This window comes from Alexandromys fortis, unplaced genomic scaffold (genome assembly GCF_014885135.2).
Source record: "Alexandromys fortis isolate MF-2015 unplaced genomic scaffold, M_Fortis_MF-2015_v1.1 scaffold_335, whole genome shotgun sequence".
NCBI classification, from domain to species: domain Eukaryota; kingdom Metazoa; phylum Chordata; class Mammalia; order Rodentia; family Cricetidae; genus Alexandromys; species Alexandromys fortis.
Genome location: NW_026068218.1, coordinates 71,416 through 86,033, shown reverse-complemented (window position 1 = coordinate 86,033; position 14,618 = coordinate 71,416). Strand labels below are relative to the sequence as shown.

Genomic DNA, 14,618 nt, shown 5'->3' with positions numbered 1-14,618 from the left:
ATCATAGGAATCAATATGGTATAAAAAATGGAAGACCTTTTCCCCTGATCCATAGATCCAGCTGAGGAAGATTGAAGATACATAAATGCACCTGAACCAAAGAATAGAGAAACAGCAATTATGTGAGAGCTACAGGTGCTAAAAGCTTTAGATCTGCCCTTGGTGGAGCTCATCTGAAGGATGTTAGAGAGGATGAAGCCGTAAGAGGTAAAGATGATGACACTGGACACGATAATATCTATCCCGCCTACAATAATAATCTCAATTCCATTGGCAAAGGTGTTGGTGCAGGAGAGCTGCAATAAAGGGAGCAGGTCACAGAAATAGTGATTGATGGTGTTCCTATCACAGAAGGTCAGTCTAAGCATCCATCCAGTATGAATCATGGCACCAGAAAATCCCATTATGTATGAACCAATCATAAGATAGGAACAAATCTTGGGGGACATAAAAATGTTATACAAGAGTGGATGACAGATAGTCACATAACGATCATAGGCCATTGAAGTCAGAACACAGCATTCACTGACATCAAAGAAACAGAAGAAATACAGCTGGGTCATGCATCCCATGTAAGAGATAATATTCTTCCTGTGTAAGAAGTTCATCAGCATTTTGGGTGTAATCACAGAGGAATAACTGAGGTCAATGAAGGACATGTTTAAAAGGAAAAAGTACATGGGGGTATGGAGGTGAGAATTCAGCACAATTAAAGTTATCAAAGCCAGGTTCCCCAGTACTGTGGTTGTATATATTAGAAGAAAGAGTGAAAACAGGGGTAATTGGAGATCAGGGTCATTTGTCAATCCCTGTAGAATGAATTCAGTCACCAAAGAATCATTTTCCAGACCCATTCTTCTTTAAAATAATCTGTAAACACAAAAGAATATTATAACATTTTAAAGCCACAACAATTACTGCCACAGTTTATATCACACTTGAGAATTACGTGGTGGAAATGCCTTACAAGTACTTTATTGTATTGATAGAATTTGCAGTTCATGCTACCATGATAAAGCGTAATATTCTCCCAGATTACTGCTTTAAAGGATAAACACAGTAAAGTTAACTACCCATGGTCTAAAGTGCCATGACCATTGCTATCACTTCCTACTTGACTACTCAGATATCCTTATAAGAGGGGGCAGGAGAAATGGAAGCTTCCCATCCCTCTTCTCATCTTGTCTTTGTTTCAGCACTGGGCAGATACATGTATAACCTGTGACAACTGGGAGTACCACATCTGGATTACAGCTGTGGTGACATCAGGACAATGAACATTGTTTCAAATCTAAACTTCAGTATTGATTTAGCCAGAGTTGTGCTAGAAGGTATGATTATTGATGGCCCTCAATAATTAATTTACTGAATGTATCATTGTATAACTTCTGTCTTTTAACCTCTGACTCTTTCAACACTCCATGATGTCTTTTTTTTCAGAATAATCTTCTGATAATTTCATTCTATTCTTAAAGTTGTATAGTATATAATGAAAGGACATTCGTGAGATTCCTGTGAATCAGTGTGAATCTACTTCAGAAATCAAATGAGTAAGACACTAAACAGAAACAGTGCATCACCTCCCTTATTTCTGCAATATAAAAAATATACACATTTACAGAAGATAGAATATTTTTGCCTAGATCCCATGAAATTAGGAAGCAAGTGCTGACAGCTAAATTAGAAAGGGATTCAAATGAGAAACATGGTGAAGTTTGGAGGACTAATTTCGATAATTAAAGTAGTTAAAAATGGCATGTGCTTTGATTTTCTAACAAAAAAAAAATTAATTATCACTACCTGTTCGTATAGTCCTATGTAGGATAAAACATGTGAATACATTCCATTTTGGGTAACTTCACAACAAAAAATGGGTCCAAATAGTTAACTCATATTTGTAACATTAGATATAACATCTAAGGATGTTAAAGAAAAAAACAAAGTGCCACCATAAATAAATTTCAGTTTACCTCATCATGAAAGAAAGGGTTTTACTTCATTCCCACACCGTTGTTGTGCCATAGAGCTTTATAAGTGTCAGGTGGTTTCAAACTTTTGATTATAAGAGTATATAGCACAAAATTCATTTTTATATACCCTGGAATTGCTAATAATTAGAAGTGGTATCTTCTTTTTGTCATACTTACCACTAGATGAGACACCAGAAAGTATGCATAATCCACTAGCATGAAATACTAGGCTATGAACAAGGAAGAGGTTTTCACAATCTCCTCTCAGGATAGAGACACCAGTTATAAAAAAAAGACATGAGGTAATGATGTTTACATGCTAGATCGGAATGTGCCTTTTGTTCTTTAGAGACTTGGCATTTAAGAATTACATACATTTCTCTTTAGGGACTGTATTTCTGTGCTCGAGCCATCACTGAATCGTGTATCTCTATAAACTTCATATCTTAAGAGAAATTTATTGTGATGTTTCCTCTTATCATTGTTCCTCCATCCTAAATGGAATTTTCCACAGATTCTATTCCCAGTATTCCCTATTATCATATATATATATATCCTGAGAGTTACCAAAATAATTTGTTGATGTGTTTTGCCTTCAGAAAGTCAATGATACCAAGCAGAAACTCTCCCATTAATCAACATTCCTAGATCTCCCAAGACTTGTCTAAAATTTTACATCATTGCTCAGTCAATTCAGTCCTTAAATGATATTTCTAATTTAGTTTCCATATTTGTTCTTACATGTAGCACTTTGTAAATCGGTTCAACCACATCTATACACAATTTAGAAAAAAATATAGAATCCATGGAATTCCTAATATAAGCTACTTTATTAATTTATGCATTTTCATTAAACAATATTTATAAACAGGTCATGTCTTCAACAGAATTGTAGTAAATAAATAGAAAAAAATTATAAAACTTGTTGTAGTACTTTCGTGCACAATGAAAAATTGTGAAATTCTTCTATAAACTGATGTGGGGTGTTTCTCTGAATGCTGAAAATATGTTTTATTACCATTGGTAAATAAAGAATCTGATTTGGCCAACAGCCTGGCAAAACAGAGCCAGACAAGAAATACAAACAGATGCATGATGAAAAAGGACAAAGTCAGAGAGATGTAAGCAATGGCCCGAGAAAGAAGATATGCTGTAAAAACCCATGAGCCTTGTGGTAAAATATAGAATAACAGAAACGGTTTAATGTATGTTCTAAGAGCTAGTTGTAAAATATAGAATAACAGAAATGGTTTAATGTATGTTCTAAGAGCTAGTTACTAATAAACCTGACCTAATAAGCCAAACAGCTTGAAATTACTCTTAAGTCTCAGAATGGCTATTCAGAACTGGTGGGTAAGAGAGAAACCTCCAGTTACAATGAATATAAATCCCACTTTAAGAAGTAGTCATTTCTCATTTAGTTATCATTAATTTAAAATATCCTATGCCAAATGTATTTTTCATCTCACTACAAAGGTTAACTTACTCATTTCCAAGACTACTAGACAAAAAAAGAATTTTTATGACGTAGGTTAGATGCAACCACCCACTGAATTTCTGGTGTGGTGATTCAGAAATGAACATTTTATGTACATTTTAAACCCTCTGAATTGCCAAATGAATGGTCCAGTTATTTTGTCACCCTCCATTCAGACTTTGCTTTTATTATTTTGTTCCTAAAGCATGTCTTCAAACATTTGTACCTATGGAGCTATTTATGGGCATCCACGTCTTCTAAATTGTTTAATATACTGAGTCACATTTATTAAACCTTGTGTTTATCTCTTTAGGGTAGAACACAAATCAGGAAGTGGAAAGTCTGAAGCAGGAGGTACAGTTGAAAATTTCTTTGGGTTATGAAACAAGCATCAGGAAAGGCTTTAGGTACAATCAAGTTCTTGTCTCAAATGTCATAAAAACAGAAATAAAAAAATAAAAAGGAAAGCAAAAGTTTAAATAAGATTAGGTATTGAAAATATATCTTTGTTTTTTATAAAAAATAAGACATAAGACTTTGTGGGCAATTATAAGTGCTTTGTTATTTTATTTATCTTTTAGACAATAAATAATAATTCCAAATAAATTCTAATAAAAATTTGCAAAACCTTAAAGTGTAGTCCAGTGGTATAGGTGCTGACTAGCATGCATGAGACGCTATTTGTCTGTCACTGACAATAACAAAAAAATGACAACCCAGGTGCTGATGCAGAAACCCTGCGTGAAAACAAGGCAAAGTTGACAAGGGTAATCATCTTATTCTAAGGCTGAACAGGCATACAACACTCAATTTTAAAATATAACATATTTCTAATAAGTGGTAAACAACAAAGACATTGACATATCTCTAATAACAGGTGACAAAAATCCTCTTAATGAGTATCAATGAACTATAAGAATTATTGTTCAAAATGTAACGAAAATTTGGAAAACAACATTAGTTTGACATACTCACCCATATATTTAATTTAACAAAGAATGACACACTTTGATTTTTAAAATCAATGAACACTTAATATGTATCTGTTGTAAAAATGATTTTTTTGTTGTTGTTGTTGTTGTTTCTTTCTTTTTTTTTTCCAGGACAGGGTTTTTCTGTAGCTTTGGAGCCTGTCCTGGAGCTAGCTCTAGTAGACCAGGCTTGCCTTGAACTCACAGAGATCCGCCAGCCTCTGTCTCCTGAGTGCTGGGATTAAAGGCATGCGCCATCACTGCCTGGTCTACATTGAAAATATTAATCAGAAAATTCAATATACAATGCCATTTCACATAATATTCATGAAGTATTTTACAGAACAATGAAAATATTTCTCAAGGGATATTGTTTCTCAAGGGATCAGACCTAGAAAATAGTGACATAAAGTGGTAAATGGGGAATAATAGAACATGAAGGGTCAACTGTGATGACAGTAGAGGGTGGGGTAGAGAAGGGAGCATGGACTCTTATAAATAACACTAGGAGCCCTTTCAATGCCATTTTACATACTATTCTTAAGCATTTTACAGAACAATGAAAATATATAAAAATAGAAAGATTATTGTTTTCTGAGACAGGTAGTGATTGGAATTAAAGAAACAGAAACACAAATATTTCTATTATTTACTCAGAGTGGTGATAATGCAGTAATGAAATGTAGCATGGTGATTTTTATGTGAGTCAGTAAATATCCTAATTGCATGGAAAGAAGAAATAACAGCATTAGAATGACATCTTAACAAAGTTAATAACTTCTTAAATCAAACAAATTATTATGTCATAACATTAGATTATCAAATGCATATAAGTGGACATACAAGAATACTATGACAAAATTCAACATAATTTCCATTCAAAAACAAAATAAAGCTATACTGGAGTAACAGCAACACAATAAATGTCAATTATGAAACAAAACAGTACATAGTCTATAATGACCCATGTTAATAGAGATCCCTTTTCTTTCACACCAAGAACAAAGTAAAGATTCCCACTCATGTCATTCTTGTCTATAATAGTATGACACCTATTAGTGACTATAATTATCTAATAAATTATTTAAATTTCAAATAGAGAAGAAAAATGTTTCTCAAGGGATCAGACCTAGAAAGTAGTGATATAAAGTGGTAAAAGGGTAATAATGGAACAAGAAGGATCAAATGGGATGACAGAAGAGTATAGGGTAGAGAAGGGAGCATGAACTGTTATAAATAACACTAGTAGTCTTTTGAAAGTCTTACTAAAATACTGAAGGAAAGATAGCGTCCTAAAACAATGGTGCTGGAAAAAAAAACAGTGCCCAAAGTAGAAGAATTAAACTAAAACATAAGCTACCATACTGCACAAAAATCAGATAAATCAAAGACCACATGTACATTTTCAATCATTCCTTAACCTTCTGATAGATGAGATTGTATAAGGATAAAATTTCATCAAAGCTTTATGAAGAGTGGAGAAGAAGTATAATCTGTAACATTGTATACAGCATATATATACATATATAATGCATTACTTATAAAATTAACTAGTTATTATTTATGAAATAAATGTAGCATAACTGACTGACATAAGAATGTCACTTACATATTATTTAAAACTCACATGTAGGTTGTATTGAATAGCCAGTTAATAAAAACCCTTGGATCATTAAGCACTTGTATAAAAAGGGACACACTTGTGCCCAAGAAAGGGTAAAAATGAATCTGCTTCATATTTTATTACATAGACGAATAAGAATCTTCTTGCCAATAGACATGGACAATGAAGGAGTACTTTATATAACTATTGACAGATTTTCTTTTTATTATTTGGTGGATACATCCAATAAGGACAATCACAAAAGAGGTATAATTAATTATTGTTATTCTTAGTAAAACTAGTGAAAAAAAGACTTTGCCAGAAGTATAAAATCAAAGGAAATTTATACCAAAACATCTGGAGGAACAAAAATGTCTCAATATTCTACCAATCATCAACTTTTTAAAAAAGATAAATCAAAAGGTAGTTTTTATCATAGCCATAAAAATGCTCATTAACAAATCTATAGTTCTAAACATATTAATTTGTTCAAAGACTCCTCCTGTGAAAGGTTTTTCTCAGGGCAACTTTGACATCCTTGTTTCTCAAGCTGTAAATTAAAGGGTTCATCATGGGAACTACAATGGTGTAAAATACAGAAGATATTTTCCCCTGGTCCATAGATCCAGCTGAGGAGGGTTTGAGATACATAAATGCACATGATCCAAAGAATAGAGAAACAGCAAGAATGTGGGAGCTGCAGGTGCTAAAGGCTTTGTATATGCCTGCGGTGGATCTCATTTGAAGGATGTTAGAGAGGATGAAGCCATAAGAGGTAAAGATGATAACACTGGGTATAATGATATCTTTTCCACCTACAATAAGAATCTCTATTTCATTGGCATAAGTGCTTGTGCAAGAGAGCTGCAGCAAAGGGAAAAGATCACAGAAATAGTGGTTGATGATATTACCGTCACAGAAGGTCAGTCTTAAAATGCATCCAGTATGGATCATGGCACCAGAAAATCCCATTGTGTATGAACCAAGCATAAGATAGGAACACACCTTGGGGGACATAGCAATATTATACATAAGTGGATTACAGATAGCCACATAACGATCATAAGCCATTGATGTCAGAACACAGCATTCACAAATGGCAAAAAAACAGAAGAAATACAGCTGTGTCATGCATCCATTGTAGGAGATAACATTCTTCCTTACTAAGAAGTTCATCAGCATTTTGGGTGTAATCACAGAGGAATAGCAGAGGTCAATGCAAGACAAGTTGAAGAGGAAAAAGTACATGGGGGTGTGAAGGTGAGAATTAAGCACAATTAAAATGATCAAAGTCAAATTCCCCAGTGCTGTGGTTGTATATATTAATAGAAACAGTAAGAACAGTGGTAATTGCAGATCAGGGTCATTTGTCAATCCCAGTAGAATGAATTCAGTCACCAAAGAACCATTCTTCAGTCCCATTTTTCTTTAAGATAATCTGTAAACACAAATGTATGTTGTGACATTATGAGACAAAAAAAAATTACTGGCATAGCTTCTATTACATTTGTTAACTACATGATAGGAATGCCTAAATATCTGAGTTCACAGAAATTACTGTTCTTGCTATCATGATGTAGAGTGACATTTACCCATTCTAGACCATTAAAAGATAACTAAAGTAATCATGAACAATCCAAAAGCTGTTATCTTTGCTGTCACTTTCTAGTATGGCTACTCAGATATCCAAATACAAGTAGTCAGGACACATATTTGGGAATTCCCAACCCTCATCTCATCATTTTGTCATAGTTTCAGCCATTGGTAGATACATGGAGAACCTGCTGCAACCTGGATCTAACCTCATTCAGACATAACTGTGGTGGCATCAGGACTTCCTACATTGTTTCAAATATAAGCTTTAGCTTTCTTTAATCAGCGGCTGGGAATTATTAAAATCCCATGGTTGCTACAACAACTATTCATATTCATCTAAAAAATTTGTGAGATGGTCTTAGAGATGAAACTTCATGAGTGTGACATTAAAATACTTGTGTCTCCTGAAATTCTTTCAATACCCTGTACTTTTTTCCAGGATACACTTTTGGGAATTTCATCAATTCCTAGAATTGTATAATATGAAATGAAAGGGCACCCATGAGATCCTTGGACTTCAATGTCAAGCTACTTCATAAGCTTAAAATCTAAGATGCTAAATGGAAACAAATCAACACCTTTTCGATATGTACAATATAAACAGTTACATTCATAAAGAAATATTAGAGCATTCATGAAAGGGGTTCAAGAGATTGGAAATCAACCACTGCATGTTAAATTGCAAAATGATTCAAATGAGAAATGCAGTTAAGTCTACAGAAAAATATTCAACAAGTTAAAATAATTAAGAATGGTATATGCTTTGATTTTCAATAAAGAATAACATTTTAAATTATATTACTGTCATGTACATATTCAAAACCTCAAAAGGCAAGGCTTTATAGGAAAAAGGCATTTTTGAAAAATCTCCATTTAAATAACTTTATAATTAATAAATGTTCAAAGCAATTGTAACATGTATCTTTACTGAGGAGGATCCTGCAAATGACAATGCAGGCAGTTATCTGCAAAAAATTGAGAATGAAAATTTGGTCCAGATTTACTTTGTCAATCTGTATCAGACTTGGGCAATTCGTTGGCAGCATATTTAAAACACAGAACAATTTGGGGGAAAGCTTCCAGGCAACAATCATTCCCACTTTTGGTTTCCAGAGCAGAATAATGTTAATAACATGTATATAATAAAGCTTAAAGAGACTACTTAGAAACTCCCTTTAAAGCATATGTGACCATGAGGGTGGGCTCTATAACAGGAGGTCCTAGAATCTAGTGTGGTCTGTGACCAAGATGACATGCAGGTCAGTAAGCTATAAAGTGCACATGACATCGCCCCTAATGATGGGCTGTATTAACTGAAATATAGGGAAGGAAGAGGCTAGGATAAATGTTTTGGGGTATTCTGTAAGATCTGCCTTTATAGCAAAGAGTGGATGAGTTCAAGTTCTACCTCCACAGACAGTCCAAATGTCACCAGGTTATTATCAATATCAAACCCCAGCTTACTGAACAGAAAAAGAGTTATTTTATCTCTTCCACTCTATAGAGATCCCTACATGCTTAACATTTCTGGTTTCTCTAGTGATCTGTCGTACTAAAACCTTTGTGTCTCCAATAATTTAACATTTATAGATGTTGGAGCTATATCAATAAAGGTGTTAAGAAAAAAGTGGACTTAGGCATTAGGATATTTTAACTTACATCATCATGACAGAAAAGGTTGCATCTCATTTCTTTACCCAGTTGTGATTATAGCCTTCTGTAAGTCTATGAAGGTTTAAAAACATTGATTCTTTTTTAAATAAATAATTTAAAATTTTATGTGCATTGCTGTGAGGGTGTCAGATCCCCAGAAACTTGAGTTACAGACAGTTGTAAGTTGTCATATGGGTACTGGGAAATGAACCCAGGTCCTCTGGAAGAACAGCCAGTGCTCTTAACTGAACCATCTTTCCAGCCTCAAACCTTTGTTTCTAAGGGGGCACAACACAAAATTAATTTTTATATACACTGGAATTGCCAATAATTTGTCATAATTTATCAAATAAACCTTAATCACTTGAAATGGTATCTTCTTTTTATCACACTTACCTCCAGATAAGACATCAGAAAGTTTGCATAGTTCACTAGCATGATATACTTGGCTATGAACAAAGTAGACGTTTTATCACACTCCTCTAAGGACACAGGCACCAGATATAAAAATAGACATGAGGTATGCTTTTACATGCTAGACCAGAATGTACCTTTTGTTTCTTAGGGACATGGTATTTAAGAAACACCAAGTCTTTAGGGACTGTGCTTTTGTGCTTGAGCCAAAATTGAAGCCCATTTCACAATAAAACTTCATATCTTAAGGGAAATCTACTGTGTTACTTTTGGTTTCTTTTTGTTCCTCCATTCTTAGTGGAAGTTTCCACAGATTCTATTCCCAATATTCCTTATTATCATATCAGTTTTTTCCCCTGGAATGCAGCAAAATACCTAAGCTATTATCTATTCTGTGTGTTACCCAAATCACTTGGCAAAAATAATTTATTGTTGCTGTGTTTTTTCTTCATTGCTTAAGATGAAGATCAGAAAGTCATTGGCGCCAAGCATGAGGTGTCTCTTTGAGCAAGATCCCCAAACATTCAAGTCACATTTAAAATTTTCCATCATTGCTAAGTAATTTCAATACTTACATAAGATTTCTCCCTTAGTTTCCAGTTTAGTTCTTACATATAGCACTTTATAAATGAGTTTAACAACATATATACACTTTGTGGAAATATAGTATGTAATGTAGGGATTTATTGATACAAGATATTTAACTAATATGTATGCATTTTTAAAATAAAAATTATGAAAGATTGTGTCTTCAGTTCTATTGTTTGGTGATAAAATAGAAAAAATATAAAAATTAGTTATATAAATCACTACATAACAGAAAATAGTGAAAATAATAGACAACCCATCAATAAATTTAAATCATATTGATATTATGAATGAGCATTTCTTGATTTATTTATCAATACTTTAAAATATCCCATGTCAAATATACATTTTTATCTCATTAGAAAAATTAGATTATTCCTTTCTCAAAAATCCTAGACATAGGTGGGTATCTTTGAAATGAGGTACATTACAGCTATTCAATAGAACAGGTCTAAATGCCTATTGGTGGATTAGTAAGGGAAGAAGAAATGGTGCACATGAACACATTTGAGATTGCTAAACTTTGGTAATAAAGTATATTGTGTATGTTTTATATGTCACAGAAAAGATAAATTCTGTGAACTGTTGCTGGAGTTAGGCCTGGAGACATATGCCTAAAACCTCCTCACTTTAGAGCCTGCATGAAAGATCAGGAGTTCAAGTTGTCCTTGGCTAGCAGCTTATGGTCAATATAGGCAACATAATATCTGTTCTCAACGAATTTTTAAAAAGATAAAAAAGACAATAATAAGGAAAAAAGATACACAGATGCCAACAAGACTTGCTATCCACTTGTAAATAAATGGATTTATATACTTTTTCTGTAAAAAAAAAGTCAAGATGAATTGTATTAAAGATGTAAATGAAACACTGGAAAACTTAAAAGTTGTAGACAAACATGAAGAGAAAATTCCAAGACAAACACATATTCGATGTATTCCTAAATAGGTCTTTTATATTTTTTGAGGTCATAATTACAACATAAACCCTTCTCCTTTCCTGTTTGAACCTATTCATATACTCCTCCTGTTTTTTTTCAAAATCATTTATTAAAAGTCCTATTTATATTTGGGTCGTTAATCATATAATAAATGAAAATAAAAACTAACCAATAGATTTGCATCAATTAAATACTTCTTCGCAGGAAGAGAAATGCTTATAAAGAATGTGCAGTGCTCTGTTTGCCAGTTTTCCTTTAACAGATCAATATAGAATATATAAAACATCAACTATGTCAATCACAAAAGGAAGTGTAAATGGCTAACTCAAACACACATATGAGTGTGCACATGTACGCACACATGTGCAAACACACACACACACACACACACACTTCAACATCCTTATTCTTGATGAAATCCAAACCTATCAGTATGATCCTACATCTCATCTAACTCACGATGTTTGTCATCAAGAAAAGTAAATAAGAAACAACAGCAAAACTTTTATCAAATAATACATCCAAACTGCTAAAGAAAATATAGATACCTCTGCTGAGAGTTCTATGTTTAGGTTTGTACTCCATTATTTATTGAATTATGTGATCTTTTGTTGTCCAGTTTCTTGAGCTCTTTGTATATTTTGGAGATCAGATCTCTGTCTGATGCAGGGTTAGTGAAGATCTTTTCCCTTTCTGTAGGCTGTCGTTTTGTCTTGTTGACCATGTCCTTGCTTTACAGAAGCTTTTCAGTTTCAGGAGGTTCCATTTATTAATTGTTTCTCTCATTGTCTATTATATTTCCCTCATTGTGGTTATATTTAGTTAGTGGTTCCCTGTGCCAATGCGTTCAAGTGTACTTCCCATTTTCTCTTCTATAAGGTTCAGTGTGGCTGGCTTTACGTAGAGGTCTTTGATCCATTTGGACTTGAATGTTCAATATCCTCAGTCATCAGAGAAATGCAAATCAAAACAACTCTGAGATTCCATCTTACACCTGTAAGAATGGCCAAGATCAAAAATACTGATGACAACTTATGCTGGAGAGGCTGTGGGGAAAAGGGAACACTTCTGCATTGCTGGTAAGAATGCAAGCTGGTGCAACCCCTTTGGATGTCAGTGTGACAGTTTCTCAGAAAATTAGGAAACAACCTTCCTCAAGTCCCAGCAATACCACTTTTGGGTATATATTCAAATGATGCTCAATTGTGCCACAAGGACATGTGCTCAACTATGTTCATAGCAGCTTTGTTTGTCATAGCCAGAACATGGAAACAACCAAAATGCTCCTTGATCAAAGAATGGATAAGGAAAATGTGGTAAATTTACACAATAGAGTACTACACAGCAGAAAAAAAATAATGACAGCTTGAATTTTGCAGGAAAATGGATGGAGCTACAAAACACAATGAATGTCAATTATGAAACAGAACATATCATGATCTGTAATGACCATTATAATTACTGAGATCCCTTGTCTTTCACACCAAGATCAAAGTAAAGGTTCCCACTCATTTCAATCTTGTTTTTCATAGTATGGCACCTATTACTGGCTATAATTAGCTAATAAAATTATTTAAAATCTAGAAAGTAGTGACATAAAGTGGTAAAAGGGGAATATTGGAATATGAAGGGTCAAGGTAGAGAAGGGAGCATCAACTCTTATAAATAGCACTGGTAGCTTTTTGAACATCTTATTAAAAGACTCAAGGAAAGATGGCATCCTAAAACAATGGTGTTGGGAAAAAACTCCAGTTCCCAAAGTAGAAGAATTAAACTAAAACCAAAGCTATCATAGTGCAAAAAGATCAGATAAAAGATCCCAGTGTGCAATAAGAAACTATAAGGAGAACACTACATTTGACATGGTTGTGAAAAAGGGCTTTCTGAGGTGGAATGCCTTTGCTCATCAATTAGTCTCAAAAGTGATTAATGAGACCTCATAAATTAAATCACTTCTGTACAGAAGAGCAAACACTAAGTCAAGGGGGGGAAATGTTTGTCAGTCGTACACCCAATAAAATTGAACAGTCAGAATATACAACAAGATAAGTGAAACAATAAACCAAGAAAACAAACAAACCTGGCACAATTTTTTAAAATGATAATCCCAGTATCAGATATAGGATAACTCCCTAGGAATTGTTGCCCTGCCCATTATTAAAAACTTCCCAAGTAATAAAATTTTTTTCAGTTGATAATTTCTCTCTACAAGCAGCAGAGATAAAGACCCATGACTGAAAAACCATACACTTGTCATATAGGTCAAAGAGAAATCAACTTGGAACCAGTAGAAATAGCTAAGCTGCTAGTTTAACAAATAAATTAACAGCCTTGCCCAGTTATATATCCAGTATGATGCAATATTGGCCAAGTGGGCAAAATGTACCCAATAATTTAATAGTGGCTTGATACTAGAGGGGCCATGGGAATGGTTAAAAGATACTTTATAATTTGATGTGATGCCAACTCTGTTGTGAATAATACATGCCAGAAAATGTAGGATAACAAGAAGGCTTTAATAACTATGGAGGGATGAGAAAGTAAAACATAGGACACTTAACGTCACTTCTTTTGACTTGGTTAATCTTCCATCAGAGGGTAGCTGGCCATAGTCATATATCACTTATACTAACCAACACTAGCAGCTTACTAATAGAAAAACTATATCAAATCTATTCAAGATATGACAAGAACATTTTATTATATGTTTAGTAGGAAGATAATTTTTTCACTGTAAATTGAAAGCCTAAACTTTCTGATTAAAGCAGAATCATCTGTTTTCTCATACACTGGCAAAGATGAATCCTATAATTTCAGTTTGACTATCAACTGTTCCATCTTCAAAGTGATTATGTCTCTCCAGTAGTAGTGACAGCAGTAGTAGTAGTAATAGTAGTAGTGGCGCTCCTTTGAATAAAGGATATCTCTGTTTTGTATGTAATTACCCATACTTCTTTAGATTTCAAATGCAAATGTTAATAATGATTAGGGAGGACTCCCTTCCCTTTTTGACCACATAACATCTCCCAGCCCAGCCTGTTCGGGCTCTAGGATCGAATCCGAATCGGCAGGGCAAACGGGAGGGTTGTAGCTCCTTTGTTCCCACTAGCCTGCCTGCAGCAAGCTAGGTAGGTCCTTTGTTTACGAGACACCTAGCAGCAAGGAACCCCGGCAGCAGCCCGGGACAGGGACCGCAGACACCCCTCCTACACTTCCTGGTCATCCTCAGGGGCTACTCTGCCCGATACCTTCTCTCTTCCTAGCCCACCCAGCTTGCATCCACAACCCTCCCCGCCTCCGTCTGACTCCCTTCCCTCTTTGACCACATAACATCTCCCAGCCCAGCCTGTTCGGGCTCTAGGATCGAATCCGAATCGGCAGGGCAAACGGGAGGGTGCTAGCTCCT

General features: G+C 34.3%; 2 protein-coding genes across 3 annotated transcripts in view; both read right to left on the bottom strand.

The window, feature by feature from the left end:
• LOC126493489 (olfactory receptor 8B3-like) overlaps positions 1–854 on the bottom strand; it is a 7,143-nt gene extending 6,289 nt beyond the window's left edge. The window contains exon 1 of the mRNA XM_050130506.1: positions 92–854. Within this exon, the coding sequence (XP_049986463.1) occupies positions 92–854 (763 nt within the window). The remainder of the gene's footprint in view (positions 1–91) is intronic.
• A 5,656-nt stretch (positions 855–6,510) lies between these two features.
• Positions 6,511–10,915, bottom strand: LOC126493487 (olfactory receptor 8B3-like). Of its 2 annotated transcripts, none has more exons than XM_050130503.1 (2): positions 10,902–10,915; positions 6,511–7,447 (listed from the first exon to the last, which is right to left on the bottom strand). In XM_050130503.1, the coding sequence occupies exons 1-2, from the start codon at positions 10,913–10,915 to the stop codon at positions 6,511–6,513; spliced, it is 951 nt and encodes a 316-aa protein (XP_049986460.1). The 2 variants fall into 2 exon arrangements, with proteins under 2 accessions (XP_049986460.1, XP_049986461.1); XM_050130504.1 differs by lacking the exon at positions 10,902–10,915 and adding an exon at positions 9,504–9,524 and having other exon boundaries at positions 6,511–7,431.
• Between the last annotated feature and the right edge of the window lie 3,703 nt (positions 10,916–14,618).